The sequence below is a fragment of the Plectropomus leopardus genome, chromosome 2 (genome assembly GCF_026936395.1).
Source record: "Plectropomus leopardus strain MGB_pleo_1.0 chromosome 2, ASM2693639v1, whole genome shotgun sequence".
Classification (NCBI taxonomy): domain Eukaryota; kingdom Metazoa; phylum Chordata; class Actinopteri; order Perciformes; family Serranidae; genus Plectropomus; species Plectropomus leopardus.
In genome coordinates this window covers 39,902,918-39,923,349 of record NC_142177.1, presented here as the reverse complement: position 1 = coordinate 39,923,349, position 20,432 = coordinate 39,902,918, and the positions used below count along the sequence as shown (strand labels likewise).

General features: G+C 35.9%; 2 protein-coding genes across 3 annotated transcripts in view; one reads left to right on the top strand and one right to left on the bottom strand.

The window, feature by feature from the left end:
* Positions 1–19,457, bottom strand: part of angpt4 (angiopoietin 4) — an 87,358-nt gene extending 67,901 nt beyond the window's left edge. For both annotated transcript variants that reach the window (XM_088070707.1, XM_042495645.2), the window contains exons 1-3: positions 19,320–19,457; positions 19,046–19,092; positions 18,055–18,167 (exon numbers count right to left, since the gene is read on the bottom strand). The gene's annotated coding sequence lies outside the window, so the exon portion shown is untranslated. The remainder of the gene's footprint in view (positions 1–18,054; positions 18,168–19,045; positions 19,093–19,319) is intronic.
* LOC121960815 (uncharacterized) lies at positions 1,906–20,402 on the top strand. The gene is made up of 15 exons (XM_088071445.1): positions 1,906–2,048; positions 3,149–3,457; positions 3,718–3,999; positions 4,108–4,428; positions 5,492–5,587; positions 6,521–6,570; positions 7,267–7,538; positions 9,926–10,077; positions 11,997–12,263; positions 12,645–12,965; positions 13,083–13,400; positions 15,000–15,068; positions 15,213–15,305; positions 15,728–15,780; positions 16,873–20,402. The coding sequence occupies exons 1-15, from the start codon at positions 2,000–2,002 to the stop codon at positions 17,164–17,166; spliced, it is 2,946 nt and encodes a 981-aa protein (XP_087927571.1). The 5' UTR covers positions 1,906–1,999; the 3' UTR covers positions 17,167–20,402.
* Positions 20,403–20,432: the final 30 nt, after the last annotated feature.

Genomic DNA, 20,432 nt, shown 5'->3' with positions numbered 1-20,432 from the left:
TTCACTTGGAAAAGATGACAAACGTTATCGTCCTGCAAACCTACGGCATTGGCCAAAACACATTAGGGTTCTGTGAAATGAGGTGGGTGTCCCTCCCCATCAGCACAGCCAAGATACCCAGAGAGGACTGTCAGGAAAAAATGATCGGTGCTATTGGTTTTGAGAGACGGCCTTAAAATGTATGTTTCGACACAATCAATTGAATCTGCTGGTGTGTGTGGAGGTCAGTGTGGGGACTTACTGATACTCACATAATGGGGAATGACAGTTAAGGAAACTCTACTATTAAGCTAAATCACTGCAGCCGACAGCACCAAAACAGCATGCAACATATTTGTTTTTGCCACTGACAGGCTCAGATTATTGTTCTGTCTGAAACATTCACTTTTCTTTTTGGAATGAAAAAACTCAAGGCTGCAGCCTAAAGGGGCACGGCAGAGGCAAAACCCATGTGACACAAAGTGGGTTTCCATTAACCCTCAAATTGTGCACATTTAAATTGTGAATATAAAATACACCTGATGGAAATATGTCAATTAAAAAACAACAACAAAAAAACCCTCCCATTTATCGCAACAGCGTTTTTACACTCGCAATAGGTGGTATTTCAGGCAACTCAAAAAAAGCCATATTTTGCAAAACTGCCATGGAAACACTTTTTAAAGCTTTTATAGGTCACATGATGCTATATGCTTGTTGGTAGGAACTGGCTCCCGCATGATGCAGCAGGAGCTACAAGAGCTGTTATTACATCACATAACTCTGAGAAAGTTGAGAGCCTAATCTGAAAGTCTTGAATCCACAATTCCTCTCATAATCATGGACTATCAGCTCCCAGAAATTTCCATGCATAAGGGGCTCGCCTTTCCATTAATGCCTACTTCCCTTTCCATTGAAAACAATGACAGCTAGTGCAGTGGCTGCAATAGAAATAAACCTGCTAATGTTTTCATCATCCATCACCATGCTTCTTGGAATGTTATCACGAGAGGAGAAGTCATATACATCACTCGATGGAAACGTAGTCATCTCGCAATTACGTTTTCGAAAATATCACTTAAGTTTTGTGAAATCTGTATGGTAATCTGCTGACAGATACAGAAAATAAATGTAAAGTTACCAACAGGAAGGGTTAGGGTTAGGGTTAGGGTTAGGGTTAGGGTTGTGAAGATTACATGACAGCAGCTTTTTAATGACAAGCTCTTAAAGTTTCAACAGTTTGGTCAAATTTTACATAATCTTGCCCTGTGGTTAGTTGGCAGTTTTTTTTTCTTTTCTTTTTTTTAAAAACTGACGACTAAATTTACATTGTCTGGACCCATAAGTAGACTAGCTAAAAACACAAGACCTTCGGGCTAGACTCAAGCCTCAAGTTTTGTGGTGTTGGCAGGAAATTCACTCTGAGTCACATCCTGCCGGCTTCTCATAGCTTGCAAGCTTGATGAGGCAATGCTGTAACATGCTCACAGGCAGTAAGGGATGTTTCATGATTACTATCATTTTTATAGTCATACTTGTATCATCACAACAGCTCGTGGTTTAAAAAGACTGACATCTCATTCACTATGCTGAAATCCCCAACTTCCCCTTTTTGGATTATTACAACCTCTTGATTCCATTTGTCATTTTATTCCCTGAGTCACTGGTTTTTATAAGGATTTTTTATTTACTTATTTAATCTGATAATGAACAATGATGACACTTTGTATTAAACTTCTATTCTGCAATTTCTAACACACTGTTTATGTGAGGGGCCTTCATTCAGATTGTGTTTTTCTCTTATTTCAAGTTAACTGTCAATGCAAAGACGCAAAGTACGCTGAGGAAGGAAATGTAATTTAGAGAATGAAGTAGAAAAAAGGGAAGAATAGACAAAGAGGTGGGGTTTTTAGGTTACACACAACAGTAATTTGATAAACACTGTAGAGACACACAGAGGAGAGGAAACTGAAGTAACCAGCTGGAGTTTAATAATCTGACAGAGAACCACAGCATCGACATGAACATAATGAAGACATTTCTTCTGCTTCTCCTCTCACTGATGACAGGTAAAAAAATATTACAATGAAAATTAATAAACAATTTTAAACAAATTCTGTGCTCGTGTTTGAGCTACTTGTTTTGAGAGTATAAATCTTAAAGCAAAATACTGTAGTGCAATAGAACACTTTGGGCGTCTACAGGCATCAGACACCTAAAACTAATGCTTTTTACAACATTTTCTAGATATTTTTTGACCAAATTTAAGACTGATTTTTAGATAAATTGTTTTCTTATTTAAGCATTACAGGTGTGAAGGGAAGTAAATGCAGAACTAGGTTTATGGTTATTAAAGTCGGTCAGGTCAATAGACATTTTACTAAAAGGTAAGTGCAAGTATGAAGTGAAAAGACAGCATCAGGTTCAGTGCTTGGTTTAACGATTTGGACCACAGAATTCTGGACTTTCACATACTTTATCTTATCTTGACAAGAAGAAATTAAAACATGGATAAATGAAATTAATTATGTTAAAATTAAGCAAAAAAAAAATCAAAAAACGCAATGGAAAGACTTTTTTGGCTTTTGTAGGTTTCATAATGTTATGTCTATGTGCTTGTCAGTAGGAACTGGCTCCCTCGTGATGCAACAGGAGCTACAAGAGCTGTTATTGATCACATAATTATTCAAAAGTGGGCGGATCATCTGGAAGTTTTGAATCCACAATTCCTCCATGAAATCGTGAACTATCAGCTCTCAGAAATCCCTCATACGTGGTCGCTCCCACGTTTAAGGGGCTCGCCTTTCCATTATTGCTCCATAACACGCCTACGTGCCTTTGGATTGGAAATAATGGCCAGTGTGGTGGCTGCAACAGAAATAAACCTGCTAATGTTTTGAGCATCTGTCATTCATCTAATTGAAATCATATCGACTCTGACTTAAAAATAACAAATTCCAATTCATTCGAGTCCAAAGAATTAATAAATCATATTGTAATAAAACTTGTGATTTCCACTCCTAGCAGAAACCCTGTGAAGTACAAAGTCAGATTTCTTTTTCATTCTAGTCATTAATCCTAAAAGTGTGTTTCCCAGCATGATCCAGACAGACAGCTTTTGTTGATAAAGCTCTGAGACTAGATGTGAACTTTTCTCTCTGTTTTACAGTCTGTGCGGCCCCATCGAAAGTAAAGGGATGTGTAAATGGATGGGTTGAATTCACCTGCAATTATCCTGACAAAGATGAACAATATAAAAGGGTTGATGTGGTTAATCCCAGAGGAAGAACCACAGGAACCTCCAAAAAGAATGATTGGGAAATCATAGGCAACATTTCCCTGTTCCATGATACAGGAAATAAAAATCTCAAAGTGGCCATCAAACAACTTGAAGGTGAGGACTTTGGGGATTACAAGTGTAAATTTTACGAAGAATCTGACTCTGATGTGGAAGAGCATAAAGTAACACTGACAGTTGGTAAGAAATCAGTCTTTTTTATTACTATCTCTCATGTTGTTTGTTAAAATGTTTTGAAACTGTGTTAAAGAGTAACAACACACTCAAAGAACAAAGGAATAGTGCAAACTTGGACAGAAAATTCAACTTTTAGTCAAGTGCTTTTCTAGTTCAAGTCATCACCTCATAACTAACCAAAATACATTTGCTGTCAAGCAAACACAACAAGTCATGACAAAAGGACAGACTTAATAGATTTTACTTTTTGTTTATATTTGCAGATGACAACTGCCAGGAACCACTGAATCACACAACGTACAAAACAGCTAAAACCAACATTACATGTGATTACAGCGGACGCAGGCAAGAAACCAGAGTCAAGTTTTTCTGCAAACAGAACGGTTCAGTCTGTGAGGAAGTTTTATCAACAAAACCGTCTCATACTCTCAGCATGTCCATCAGTAATGTGTCCTCACAGCATGCTGGTGTCTACTGGTGTGGAGTGAAATCAGATAAAGGCCATTACAGAGCTGGACTAGGGAGAATACAACTGGCAGTTAACGGTAAGAAACAAAAATTCAGCACTTTTAGGTTTGATTTACTTATAAGAGAACCAAGGTATCTCTGAAATATGTTGTTAAATGTGGTCAATGCTGTCTGTCTGTCTACAGATATTCCTATCTTAACAAAGTCTACAACTATTGGACAGAATCTCACATACTGGTACCAATATCCAAAAGGCACTTATAAAACCATATTCATCTGTAAGGGAGAAGATCCATCTACATGTGATACTCTCGCAGATACCTTACCACCCAACAAAGCAACACCAAACACTGGGAGGTTTTTCATAACGGATGGCAGAGTGAATAGAAATATCACCATTACAGTGGTAAATGTAAGAAGAGAAGACACTGGGACATACTGGTGTGGAGGAGAAAGCATTAACCCAAAAAAGAACATCTCATTCCACAAACTTCAGATGACTGTCGGTGAGTGTTCGCATTATTGATGGATTAGAGGTAGTCTGACTTTTGTTAAGATTTAACATCAACTTTCCTTTTCACAAAGGACAACAGCAGCGCTATAGAAATGTGATGATCTTAGAAAATAGGCTGCATCTATGTAGACTAAACTACCAAACAGTATATAAAGGAGCTCAAATGAGCACAACCTTTTAACATCCAGCATCTATAACAGCAGAACGCAACATCAATGCAGCAGTAAAATTAATCCAAAAACATCAGATACAATAGCAAAACACAGACAGACAACTTTTCACTGCAATAATCTAATAATTCCAGTATGAGGAGTATATTTTGCTAACAACACTTACATACCTACTTTTACTTCAATCAGGTTTTGAATGCAGGACTTTTACTTGCAGATGAGTATTTTCACATTCTGGTCAACAGTTTGATGTTAGCGTTAGCAGACACATAAACAACGCTTTTAATCGTGAGGATTCATTTACTGTGTGTGAGCAACAAAGAGTTCTCAAGTTCATATATAAATGGTATTCACAAATCCAAATAGTGCTCAATGGTTGCAAAATGTGACTTAACAGTCACGGTCTGCAGCTCTGCTTTGTGTGTGTGCCTGTGAGAGCTAGAGAGCTTCAGGAGAGAGCGAGAGAATCATAACACGGCGGCTTATAAAAGTGACATGACAAGTTATAGTCGATGTTCACAATATAGTCATTTTATTTAAAGCACATGGAACAAGCCACAATACATGGGGGATATTCGATATATCGCCCACCTCTACTTTAGCTGTAGAAGAGTGTAAGGTTGGTGCACACCCCAAACCAGTTGGGTTCCCAAACAAGTGCGGTCATTGTGGTGCTCATCGAATATCAGCATGTTATCAATTATAGTACCCAAATATATGTGATATTATATGATATGCCCCACTACTTCAAAACCTTCTAGTATCTCACCAATAACACCTGGTCACCCACCCAGTCCCTTCATTTCCATAGCACAGACAGTTCTGGATGAGTTTTATGTGTTAATGATGGTTTAAAAATAAGTTGTTTGTCCTTTTGTTGTGTAGTTTGGTCTCCTGCAGGTGGCTCTTTGTTAACTGTAACCATCCCTGTGGTCATCTGTGTGGCTGTGCTGCTGCTTATGTTAGTTCTCCTCTACATGGGTAAGAGAATTTTTTAACACATACACTGATTAGGGATGGGTATTTTAAGTCATTTCCGTATTCAAATACTCAAATTCAAATATTACAGACCAATTGTAAAATAAATAAATAGAAATACAAGTGTTATTAGTCTGAAATGAACATGAAAGAACAAGTTTCACACTACAGAGCGTGCTCTGCTCTGCACATTCATTGTGAGTCTTTTGTCGATACTTCCAAAAATAGCTATTATGTCGCTCTTCTGCCTTTAATGATAGATTGAGTAATACATGTCTGACTTAAAACCGGAACTGGTATCTGCAGTGATATATGTGTGTGTGTGTGTGTGTGTGTGTGTGTGTGTGTGTTTTTGTGTGTGTGTGTATGTTTTCACTGGGCACAACAATGTGATTATTGTATTGTCTACCTTAAATGAAAACTGACATCCAAATAAAGTTGTCAAGTATTAAAGCCCTAACACAAAAGTGGCTACACACTTTAATAAAAAACAATAAAAAGGTCTAGACTACCTTTTCTGTAAAATGATATTTGTACAGCTTTCAGTGTTTTCTTCATTCCTAGGAATATGCAGAAATCAGGTCATAAAATCAGATTAAAATAACACAAACTTTAACTGGGGCATCCTCTAGCTCACCTGGTGAGCTGAGGAGTGTGCCGACGCCTTCACAGCGATCGAGGCTTGATTCCAACCCATGGCCTTTGCTGCATGTCATCCCCCCTCTCTTTCCCACATTTCATTTTGCATCAGTGAATAAAGGCAAATATACCCATAACATAATGTTAAACACTTCAACAGGTGTCACTGTGTCAGTTGTTCAGTAGGTCCTGGTTGTGAATGAGACAGACTAGTGACGTTTAATGAATCCACTTCCTCTTCCTCTCTTTTTCATGTCTTCTTTCCTGTTGTTTTTAACATTTTTTGGTTTCCAACAGGATTTCAGCGCAAGAAAAACACAAGAAATGGAAAAGCACAGAACAAGGAGGTGAGTGTACATTTAGTGTAGATGACACTGATTGTGTGTGTGTGTGTGTGTGTGTGTGTGTGTGTGTGTGTATGCCTATCTATACTGCAAGATTTAGTGGAACAACAACTGGTATTTACATACATACAAGTGTGAAGCCAGAGGATTAGATGCAGATGATTTCCTTGTGGCAAATTCACTCTATTCCATGATGTATGGCAAATTAATGCAATCTCTAGGTAGTTAAATTCTATTTTGTGTCCTTTATATGCTATATGTAATATAAAATGACAAATAGCATATAAAGGACACAAAATGTACGTTAAAAAGGTGCAATGGAGTAATACAAGTATCTCACACTGCCCCACTTCAGAAATACCTAACTATCCCTTCAACACACACATATAGAGCCAGCAGTACTATGTATTATGCATTTCGCGTTTTAAATTAGTTGCTTGAAAACATCTGTGGTGATGTCCGATCAGAACCAGTGAAATAAACATGGACGTCACTACAGTTCAATGCGTCTCTAGCGATACACATTGGTCAGGTCCCAAAATCTTATTAAATGAGTCTATAGCCATTCTAGCAGCTGTTTTTGAGCTTGTAAAGTTTTAAAGAGTTAATTGTTGGGACTTCATATATACATAAACAACGTCATTACTGGATAGGCCCTTTAGATGAACTATCTCCTGTGTTTCTCCTCCCTCTCTGAAGGATCGTCCCTATGAGGAGATACAGGAGCTCCCTCAGAAGCCGGGCTCAGGAACTGCACTTAAATCAATTTATGTCACTGCCAATGCTCCCACAAGCCCCCCTCCCTCACACTATTACTCCTCCATCAGCTTTCACAAGAGCTCTGGTGAAGCTAGTGGTGACACATACTCTACCGTGAAGGACAACATCCAATGTCCCACCTACTCAACTGTCAATCACCCATCCAGACTTCCTGAAGACCCTTTCTATTCCACTGTCAACAGGCCACAGCAGCACTGAGACAAGTCCTGACTTATTTTAGTTCATTTAACTTTTTAAAGTTTGAAAAAACATAGAAAAAAATGTCAACAAATTATATTTATATTACCACAGCTATATTTTATAGAATAGTTATAGAATTATTTTTATTTTTCAAGCACCTTTTTTCCATTTTATTTTTCTGTTTGTTTTCGTTTTTCAATTTTGTTTTCTTTCGTTGTCTTTTATTTTTGTGTGTCCTAATTTTCAGGGTGGTTTTGTAACTTTTTAATAATTTCTTGCTAACTTTCCTCTCATTTCTTCTCAAGCTGCTCGTGTCCCTCTTCCCTAGTTCTTGAAAGGAATCAAGTCAGTTTGCTCAGGTGTGAAAGGGTTAAGGATTTTCTCGTATCGCACCCTGTAAAAAATCCTCAACAAAACATCTGAATGTAAAGGGAAGGTTAAAGGAACGATATGAGCAAGAACTTAAGTTTCACTTGCAGTTTTCGCAAGGATATTACAACGAAAAAAATAAAATCATGGGCTGTGTCCGCAATCACCCTCTACCCACTATCTGGTCTACGACATAGTGTGACTTTATTTACACAAACTCCAGCTGTGTCATGGAATTACCTGTTTTATTGTAGCCCTCTGATTGTTGATAATACTAAATGTGAAAATAACATTGTAAATCAAATGTATATATTTTAGATTAAAGTAATAACCACAGTCATCACCTCACAAAATTGTACATTTATTGCTGATGATTCTGCATTAGTCCTTCCAGGCTTTATGCCATCACATCTCCCCACACCATCAGCCTCAGAATGATGTGGTCTATATATTGTATATAAAGTTTAAAGGTTGTTATGTAACATTTGTTCAATCATTTTGAAAAACATCCTTTTTTTGTTTCACCAACAGAGAGAATGTGCTTTTTCCCCCTTTTTCTATGTTTTCAATATTGAATTTGGTTTACTTCAAATATTTTTTACAGTGATTTCTACACGATCTCTCACATCGAGTGGTCATCTTCAACCTATAACTGATATTGCAAGTTGTATGTTTTTACATAGTACAAAACAATTGTTACAAAGTGCTTTAAAAACAGAGTCACTGTGAAAAAAAGAGTTACTTCCTCACAGTTGTATGCGTCGCCCATCTGCAGGTTATAGTTAACATCTGTATTTGTCATGACTTATATGTCACTATGACAGATGACAATGCTTCAACTAGACTGTTTTTGATTCCTGCAAAGAAGCAACAAATTCTAAATCTTGGATGCTTCACAGTTCACACACATCTCCCTCCGGCAGCACAGAAGATCTGTACAATTAGCACAATTTTAAGGTGGGCACCCAAGATTAGTGTCACCAATCTGACCAAATGTCTCCTCTACTATTTCTGAGTTGTGACATTGAATAATGGTCAGAAAAGTGTTTTTGCAGAACTGTGTGTCACAGCGAATTTGACCTTTGATCTTTTGGATATAAAATGTCAACACTATATCATTTCATCCTATTAAACATCTCTTTGAAATCCAACATATGAAGTAGCATATGAATTTCTGAGTTATGGCAAAAACATGTTTTGTGGGGTCACAGTGACCTTCAACCACCAAAATCTAATAAGTTCATCAAGGGATCCAAATCGGGGTTTTGGCAACATCTAAATACAATTCCCTGGTAGCATTTGTGAGATATCATATGGCCATCGCTGCTGGCATGGAGGCAAAAAAATAGAAAAATAGATGTGCAAACAAAAAAATGTGACATTATTTCTGGAAAATGCACATTAAAATAAGTTGCTAACATTAAGAGGCTGTCCCAAAGTCAAAAACCTACAAAAGTAAAACCAATACTACCTTTGCTTATTTTTTTCAGCTCCAAGGTCCTGAGGCTCCACCTCCTGCAGGTTAGAGTCATTTTCGTAACTTCATGCTTTCAAGGTGTTGATGTTAATGTTTAATTAGGTTAATGTTTTTATTAACCCATTCTAGATTTTACAACCTTCTTTTTATCTTCAAAACAGTGAAATAAAAATTCATTTCTCCTGAACTCTCATCAGGCTGTCATTAATCTTAGTTCACTTAGTTCACTAAACCATCACAACAAATAACACAGGGAACTATTCAGTGTTCTAGTTTAATAACCTAATTTCACTTTAGAAAAATGTGAAATGGCCAAGTTTGCTCAAATGTTGCTCTGCTTGCTGTGACAGCATGCAGGGGTTACAAACGAGTTACTGATGTGTTGTCTGACAGTGAGATAGACCTAATGATGTGTCTGTAAGTCACTGAGGTTGACAGGATTAATGCTGTTAGATACAAAAACCCAAACACAATAGAATAAAAAAATGAAGGAAGAAGATAAAAAAAGAGGGGGAAGGGCTTCTTTCAGGCAACTGAAACCATCATCTGAAGAAACGAGCCTGCACAGGCACGGACTATCAACCAACAGATGAAAAGAGGAACTGACAAAAACTACAGAAGTTCAAAAGTCTCACTGAGGATTTCAGCATCCAAGATGAACGCAATCAGGAGCTGTCTTCTGCTCCTCCTCTTACTGATTACAGGTAATAATATTTGATGAGAGATTTGATAGATAACTGTTACACCAGCAAGAAATTAACCAGGTTGCTCCCATCCTGTGTTGTGGTTTAAGCTTTGTCTGTATTTCTTTAACGCAGGTCACAGAGTCAGTCGAAATGCAGCACTGGTTCAAAAACTAAAAACAATGAGGATAAAAAACAAAACGATCTGCAACATTTAACACGATTTCAATATCTATTTTTTTTTTGCTTCTTACTAAAGGCAATTTGCCTTTCTCATTCAGGTAGTCTTTCCTGTAAATATGCAGCTATCAAAGGTGATGTTTTAAATGTAAACTAACCAAAATGAAACAGCCCTGTTGTCACAGAGACATTGATTTTTTAAAAATGTTTTTAAATTTTATTTTTATTTTTCACAGCTAAAGAACTTGTTTATATGGCTTGCTGATACTGAATAAGGATAAAACAAAAACTCTTTACTAAAGATGGGGGAAACAGAAGCAGAAGTGAAAGTCACTTACAGCATATTTTGGCCATTTAGTAGAGAAAAAAAACCAGTGTGACAGACAAAAACAAACAGGTGCAGACACTAAACTCTATATAACAATTCAAGCCGCTACATATGTTAAAGATACTGCAGAATTATTAGTGACAATTCAGTTCATATGAATGAATAAAAAAATCACCAGCTAGTGGTGCTTTATCTGTTTATTCATGTGAATATTAAGTTATAATAACTGTTTTTAAGTTACCACTTGCTGATAATAGACTGACAGATGTCATGGACTGAAGTCTGGCACTGTGCAGATTAAAACTGCTGCCTTGCTGTATATTATGGTTGCTAATAGTTAAATTGTACTTAAGATACAATAATTATTGTTGGATGAGTTCCAGTTTAATCCAATATATGTTGCCTTTAAACGCAGCCACATCTTTAAATCTGCATTAAAGACTGTGTCTATTTGGGAGCAGTGGACACAAGCTAACAGGAACTGATGGTTCGACACTATAAATGACTCCTTTTACATACAGTACTTGTACTCATGTGATCTATTGTTCATATAAAAATATTAACGCTGCTTTAATTTTTTTCAAGTTTTTTTATGGCCAGTGTACCTACAGCCTAAGGGAAATTAAATTTAAGACTTTTTAAGACATTTAAATGCCACTTGGGATGAAATTTAAGACCAATTTCACAATAATCATGAACAAATCTCTTTCACAGAGTAAAGAAAAAACTTGCGCATCCATTTATTGTAACAAAAAACGTTGAAAAGGTTAGGTGAGATTTGGGAAATACCTAGCATTTTTTAGTGATTTTTATTACTGATGTTGTGTGCCTCACTCTGTATGTGGGATTATTCCACTCCTTTAATTCCCATCATGATAAGAGGAATTCATAAGAAGAGAAAGTCAGTAAATTCTTTAAAAAATAAGTGTTACTAATTATTTTGTGATTTTACAATGCAATGTCAGAAAAAAAGCAATTCATAAAATTTCTCTTCCAATGTCTTTGTATTTGTCAGTCAAAGACTGATTTAAGACATTTTAATATTAACAAAAGCCTTATTCTTAGATTAATTCAATGCCTTTTAAGACGTTTTAAGGATCCGCGGGGACCCTGGTTATAGCTTACCAACGGTGATTGGTCCAGATAATCACAGATCTAAAAACAACAGCACAAGGATAGTTTTCAGTGCTACTGTAATACAATAAGATAAAGGAACTCCAAAATAGACATAACACAAATGACTTTACAGTTGATGTTAGCGTAGAGCTCATTATCATTCTGTAAATCTTCTACTGACTGAAAGTCTAACAGCCATTGACTGATTCATCATTGTGATCCACGGATGCAGAAATTGTTGGTTAATGATTATCATTACCATTACTGCTGTAGCTCTGGAATAGATGTGACCTTTTTGTCTTTGTCTGATCTACAGGTTGTGAGGCCACATATACTGTGAGGGGATGCACAGGGGGGTGGTTTGAATTCACCTGCAAAAATCCTGGAACAAATGAAATATACAAGTCAAAAGAAGCCATTAACCCAGAGATGTGGGAAAAACCCAGCAGAGTTTCCCTTAACCATGATGAAAGAAATAAAACTCTCAGGCTGACCGTCAAAGAACTTAAACAAAGAGGAGACTCTGGCTGGTACTGGTGTAAAAGGAATTTTTCCTCTATAGTGAATCTAAATTTGTCAGTTGGTAAGAAACACTCACTTTCAAAATGTTTCTATGGAAACCTCAAAAAAACAACAACAACTTGGAAACAAAGAAAACAAAAAAAAACTAAAAAAGGAAATGTCATTATGAAAACACAGTTAATGTAACACAATCTATACTTGATTAAAAAAAATCCACATTTTTTTTCAGAATCCACATTTTTAGGGCACATATCAAGCTATAGTGATAACAGATTCTATCCTAAAAGACCCGGGACACCTCATACATCAGAAACTTCAAGTTTGGTTTTGTATTTTCTGTGCACCAGTAAAGCACACTGTAATCCTGGTTTGTAATTCTGGTTTTGAGACAGGCTGAAGAAATAATGTTTAATCACTTTCATGTTTTGACTGTCTTTTGCAGAAAGAGACTGCCAGGGAGCATTTATTCAAACTGCATACAGAACAGCTAAAACCACCATCACATGTGATTACAAAATGAAAAACAAAGACGACACCAGTGTCGCGTTTTTCTGCAAAGAGAACGGTTCGATGTGTGACGAAGTTTTATCAACAAAGTCGTCTCAGTCAAACGGGATATTCACTCTCAAAGAAACCACCAGCAACTTCAGCATGTCCATCAGTGATGTGTCCTTACAGCATGCTGGTGTCTACTGGTGTGGAGTGAAATCAAGTGATGGAAGTTACCGAGCCACACTCAGAAAAATACAACTGAAGGTTAACGGTGAGAAACAAACATCCAGCACTTTAACGTTTGATTTACTCACATCTTTAAGGTTTCTCTGAAATATGTTGTTAAATGCAGTGACTGATAGGCACTGCTGTCCATGTCTATTTACAGCCAGTATTACTAACTTCACAAGGTCTCCAACTGTTGGAAAGGATTTCGAATACTGGTGTCAATATCACAATAAATCTCAGAAAAAACAAATATTCATCTGTAAAGGAAAAGATCCTTCTATATGTGAACCTCTAGTAAGCATGTCAAAGCCTGACATGAACCCTCAAAAGTTTTCCATTAAAGAGGCCAAAGAGAAGAGGATAAACATTATAGTGAAAAAAGTAACAAGAGAAGACGCTGGGACATACTGGTGTGGAGCACAAAACAACGACAAAAGTCGCAGCAACACCTTCTTCCACAAACTTCAGATGACCGTAGGTGAGAAAAGTTATTTGATGTTGTTGATGTTATCTGGTTTAAATAGGAGGATGGCTTGTGTTATGAGCAAGCTGCAGTAATTATGGATTACTGATTGACTTTCATTTCATCATATAAATATACTTTTATATTTAATGTTTGTTTCTGATCTGTTGAGTTCTAGGCAACACATTTTTTTTCGAAATGACCACTGGTTGTTTCCAAGCTACATATACATGAGGAGAACAGAAAAGGAAGTAGTCTAATGTGTTAGGTCAGGGTGAGTAAGACAAAAAAGTGTAACGTGCAAATACTCAACCCTAACAGTTTTAACACTGGGGGTGAAGTTCTCATAGCATTACCATGTCGTGTATGTAAAAAAAAAAAACACATTTCAAACTTTACCAGAGCTTTAGCTATTCAAACTCAAACCTTAACTTTTTGAATAAGATCATAATCTTTGTATTACTATTATTTTTATCCAGTTTATTAAAAACATTTATATCAGCTGTTTCAGTTTAACTGTTACTCCAGCAATTACCATAGATTATAATAGTATATAACAAAAATAACTGTATTAGCTGCACCCACAGAACTTAATCTGTGTGCTCTTTATATCAACATGCTGTCTTTCACTTCAGACAACATTTACTGACAACTGTCAATGTTATTGGCTCTGTGGGATCAGCCACTTAAAAACACTTTTTTTTTTTTCAAATGGCGCTAAACTGTGCTGAGTGACTCAGTCTGAATTAAGTAACATCTGAGCTTGTTTTGATTTCCTGTCGCTCTCAGAGAAGCATTGTGTGGTAATGTGACAGACTATATCAGCATAATGAAAAACTTTGACAATGATCAACTTTCTAATCTGATTTTATCCACACAGAAGCAGTTATTGTCTTACTTTTAACTTAAATGCTTTACTATAATGTCTTGTGATTAACAAATTCACATTTTTACGTCTGTCTAACAACAAGACATTTCTGTTAACAGACTGAAAATCTTACGGGTTACTGTAATTGTGACCAAGGCTCTATGCGGGACTGTTTTTTGGATTGTGGCAGTTGGCAGCAAAGTTTCCAGGCCGAGAAATAATCCACATTTTAGAGCGTGACAGGGAGCCAGCATCTCCATTACCAGGACCATGAAACTGAAGCAGCTGAATGGAAACCAGTCTGATTCATTGTTATGTTTAGACCAGAATTTTTCCTATTGTGACATGACAAAATATTTATATTTAACAAAGTTTTGTTGCCACACCTTCATTTAACTTTATTCTATGTAAGTTAATGTATTAATAATGTTATTTCATATTTTCATTGCTATAAAACTGAATTAGAAAACATTCAAACAAAGAAAAAGGGTAAGAACTTGAAACTGGACATGCACATTGATAAAAATAATTAAGACAAAAATAAGATAATAATAAAAATAATTAAGACAAAAATAAGATAATAATAAAAATAATTGCTTTTAAAAATTAAGATTCTAATAATCAAGACATAACTTAATTTGCCTGGTTTTGTCAAATTTAATTCTTATTTTTCTTTCCTTTAATGAAACATTGTTAATTTAATTAAGCTTTCGTGTTAACCTGAATGACCTTCTGTTTACTTTTAGAGCCACCAACAACGCCCACATTTCCTGCTACTTCAACCCAGGCAACTACTGCACCCGCTGGGAGGCAAGGTAAATGAGCATGTGTGCTGCAAAAAAGTATTTTTAGTCAGTTTCAACAGAATGCCTCCTAAATTCCTTAACACAGACAGCTCTGGATGATTATGTGTGTTACCTGTGTTTTTAACAATTTTCTCTGTTGTATGGTTTATCTAGCAGGAGGCCCTCAGATCGTCATTACCGGTATTGTCTGCGTAACTGTGCTGCTGCTGCTGCTGTTTGTGCTCATTTTGATCCTTATCTTCAAACGTAAGAGTTATACCTCTTTGCAGAATGCGAAACATGCACCAGCCGTACTCACAAAACCACATTCAGGACATCTCTATCTTGTACGGTCGTGATGTCTACAAAAGACAAACTAATGCACTAAACAAGACTTCACTCTCTTTCATGTCTAGGTGTTTTTCTTCTTACTTTCATCTTTGCTCATTTCTGGAGATAGACAGCTGTATTTAGGTCCTATTTGATGACAGCACACTTGAAATACAAAGTCATCAAAATGCAACTATCAGTTCCTGTCTGCTGTGTGCAGCAGCATGTGCTGGTTGTAATTTAGGTAGAAAGAGAAGCAACTGTGTCTCAATTTGATGAAAAGTATTGAAATTAAACTACTTAATGTCTTTCTGCTTGTTTATTCTTATTTTTGTTCTCTCCCTTTTTGTTTCAACCAGGACATTCAAAAAACAAAAGAAATGCAGCAGCTACAGCACAACACATCAAAGAGGTTAGTGTATAAATGTATATCTGTGTAATGGTATTGATTAGGTGTTAATATCAGGGCTCAACAATAAGGATTGCCTGATTGCCATGGCAAAGTCAAACACTGCACCGGGCTTGTAAATCTAGTAACTAAGTTACCCCATCAGGCAAGTGGTAAAAATGGATTTAATTTGTTTTTTTCCGGAGCTGGTGATAGAAGTAGCTAAGGATTAAGCCATCTTGCTTCCCTCTCATCTCTTTAGAGAGTTTAACATGTGCAGTACTAATAGAGCACTTGCAGGAAAATCGCGGCAGGTAAAGAAAAAGTCTATAAACTAAAGCACAAGTGAGCATATCAATTATCTTGGAAACAGGAATTTAGTTGGGTGGCATTAGATGTGGCATTGTGAGCAAAACTCCAACAGTGCATTGTGTGAACAGAAATGGAGTTGTTTTTCATAAGTTTAGACTTGTGTTGTTATTTCATAACTGCTGATAATAAAACAAGTGACAATAACCAGACAATGTAAAGTGTATATCGGCTAACCACGACACAGCTTCTCCCTATGTGGTCTGTTTTAGATTCAGGTGTGTTACTACGTCTGACAGCCAACTGGCAAGCACATTTCTTCCATATTTCCTGGAGACTCTTTAAACAGAATTCACTTTCTGAGTTGGCAAAACAAATAAAACCCAGGGAGGTTACCTAATAAACAGTACAGTGGTATCGTACTGTTAGCAAGTTAGAAAATGATCATAACCCCATTGTTGAGTAGCTAAACCTGAAAATATGTTACTACATGAAAACAGATTTCATGCTTAGGTATTGATTTCATTTGCATAAGGAAAGATTTATGTTGAGTTACGTGATATCAGAGACTGGTATGGCACAGGGGTAACTTACACAGCTAATTGTTTTTTAAATTGAATTTTATTTGCGACATCTTTTAAATTACTAACTCCTGGCTTTGTAGATAACTGCTCTACTTTTTTCAAAATAATTCATGTTTTAAACTCTTTAACTGTTAATTCTGTCTACAATGTTAAATACAATGTGTGTGGTTAGTCCTTATTGTTTAGATTACATGTTTATAAGACTTTCATTCTTCTTTGGAAGGATTACATCTACGAGGAGATACAGGAGCGCCCCCAGACGTCTGACCCAGGACATGCGATCAACTCGATTTATGTCACTGCCAACCTTCCCCAAAACCCCTCTGCCTCGCCGCATTACTCTACCATCAGCTTTCAAAACTGCTCTGGTGGCGAGGCACTGATCACCAGACCCAGCTCTGCTGCCTGTGAATATTCTACTGTGACCTACAGCCAAAGTCCAACCTGCTCCTCTGTCAACCAACCATCTTCAGACGATCCTCTCTACTCAACAGTATGCAAGCCCCGGGAGCAATGAGGAAATATCAGTCAGAAAGTTATTAACAAAACAAAAGTCATTCATTTTTTTTATGTTGTCTAAAACGACATCCAGCTTAGACTTCAAGAAGTACATCAAGACAGTTTGTTAGGCCCTGAGCACCGAGACACAGTGTATTCTCTCTTAACCCCCATTTATTAAATTTAACTAGGTACAGTAAGTAATCAAACCAAACAAAGACAAACGACGAGGTTCCGTTTTTCACAGTTGACTTTTCTGGTTTGTGTTGGGGACTTATCATGTTGTTTTAGTTCAGAATAATACAGTAGTCTCCTGTGGCTCGCACTAGCCATGGTTCAGAAACTTGAAAAAATAAGTCAGGAGAAAGGTTAAGGTTATGAAGAAATATTTATATTCTGCTGCGGCTAACTCCTAAAGTAATAAACTAAAAATCCTCCAGTCCACAGGCAGTGGTACATAGGTCCTAGCCTCAAAAAACAGCACTGGTTGGGTTGTAAAAATATTCAAAGATAAAAAGAAAATTTGTGAGCAGCAGTACAGACATTTTAAGAAAATAAAAGAAGGCAAAGTGTTTGTGCTGCTCAAAAGCATGAGTGATGCTGTTGCAGCATAAAGGCATGCCCAAGCACCTGTTGTTCAGGGTGTGAACAAGATAAATCAAGTTCAACTTTTGGAAAGCAGCATTTTGCACCACGTTATGTGACAAAGATTTTAAAAATCACACTTGGTAAATATATATTTATATTCCCTTTTTTCTGTAAACATCAGTCTATGACAAATATGGGGAAGTTGATTATTTTAGTGCACGGCTACCCAGTAGTTCAATAAAATCAGTAAAAAAATGTGTTAAATTTACCACATAGTTTTAGTTCAATTAGTGGCCCCTTATAGTTTTTAAAATCTTACCTGAAATCCAAGTGAAGAGTGCAGCACGTCCGAATCCAAACCCTGTGACGGCTCCTCGGCCCACTGACGCTCCTCTCACACTGAGTTTGACCATGAAGAAGCCAACCTGTATACTGTGAAGTATAACTGCAATTAATATCTAATTCTAATGTAAGTAGATAAAAAAACAAGACCTTTCACTAATAACAATTTATAATCATCCATTCTAACTGAAATATCAGGGATTGGCAAACCCGAATACGTGTAGTTAAATTTTTTTTAAAAATGACAAAATTAATGAATCTTTTAATGGTTGATCCATTAGTGATGAATATATATTATATATTACAGTAAAAAGTGGAACCAGAAAACTACTGCACAGCCATTTGTTTTAAAAACAATGGTGAAGCAAATTCAGTTGTTTGTTGTAAAGTTGGATGTAAAGTTTGAATAACTGGTAACCATCACAAACAAAGTGATCTAACTCACAAATCATTTTGTTCTGTTACTTATTGCATTAAAGCTTATACATATTATACAGAAATATATGTATACATTTACAAGAATAAACAGAAGAAAACTTAAGAATTAATTTTCTGTCAACTGGCTAACTGATTAATAAACTAATAATTTTAGCTATTATGATATAAACTGTTAGGTAATTTCATTTATAATTTTTTAGATACTCTTCTTATGTATTTTAAGAGAAAAAAAATCTTAATTTTTAAAGTAAGTAGTACTTAAACTGTCAGATAAATGTAATGAAGTATAAAGTACAACATATCCCTCTGAAAAGTAATTAATTAAAGTATAATGCTACATGAAAACAAAATACTCCAAGTACCTAAACATTGCACTTACTACCTACAATACTTGAGTCAATGTACATATGTAATTACATTCACCACTGAAATAAGTTACCAGCTCCCAGGGGTGGAAGATATTAGATATTAGATAATATTTAGATATTTAATTCAAGTAAAAGTACAAATGAGAATGTAAAAATACTCACCAGTACACAAGTTTAAGTCCACAGCACCCTCAACGGCCGTGAACCTACTGTTAGAAAGTCAAATGTTAACGGCTGTAACCCGAAAATAAAGTGATATAAGTCACCTTGCACTATTTTAAAGGTTTTGTCAATTACTTTAAATATCAAGTTAATTCCACAATGCCACGTTTTTTTTGTTTTGAGTGTAATTTCTCAGATTTATGACGACAGGTGTAAGCTAACGCTAACGTCTTGATTAAGCTAACGTTAGCTAGCGCAAAAAAACAAGACTCACCAGTGAATTCTTCATCAAAACACAACGAAATATGAAACTCCTCAGTGTTTTCACGAACCGCGGAATACCCGAATATTATAAACCCGGTCTTTTGCTGTGTAACCTCACGAAATATAGCAAGTTTTACTCATAACTATAATTGTAAGCAGCTCGTCCTCTTCCCTTAGCTCTGAGTTCTTCTCCCTCCTCCTCTGCGGTCTTCACACCTCTCCGCCCGCAGGCAGCGCCCCCTGTTGGAAAAATGTAATAACGTCTTCCAACTAAAATAAAAAAAATAATAATTTTCTCATTATTTTTTTTTTTTTATTATTTTTGTTTCTGTTTGTTTGTGTAACTGCCAATTTAACAAAGCCATGACAAACCTGAAGATATTTAACACAAGGATCCTAAGGTGGAGGAAGTAATCAAACATATTATTCACGTAGCAATAAAATGTAAAAAACAATAAAACAAATAAAAACCAAAGTGGTTAAAAGTGAAAATCCTGCAAAATGTTAACAAGTAAAAGCAAAAAAGAATCAGTGCCATAAAAAAACACACATTTTGCAGAACGACACATTTTAGAATTATATATTATATGACTGCAATGCATATTTAGCATATTAAATGTGTTTAATGTTGCAGGTTATATTTTAAAATTAAAAATAAATTATTAAAATCTTTATTTATATGTGTAGCTGCGACACAGAGTAATTTCTTATTAAAGTAGTTTTTAGGAGTCAATCAGAGTGCTTGATGCACAAAGACAGACTTGATTGATTTTATTGTATCTTATGATAAGCTGTTATATAGGTATCAAATATTTTTATATTTGTAGGATGTCATTTTTATTAAAAACCATACTTTTTTCACGTTATGTCTTGCTTATGTGCCACTGCATTGTGATTTTTCTTTATGTTGTGGTTTCAATTGTATAACACTCTCAATTGTATTCATTCTCTTCTATTGTTACCTGACTTTGATTTCAAAACTAAATTGGGAGCTTTTTAAAACCTCACAGTATCAGTATCACAAAAGGAAATCCAAGTGGAAAATATTGCTCTTTTCAAATACACAGTAAAAGCTTCATCCTGTTGATACACATTCGATGTCCTACTTTGAATTCGTCTAATG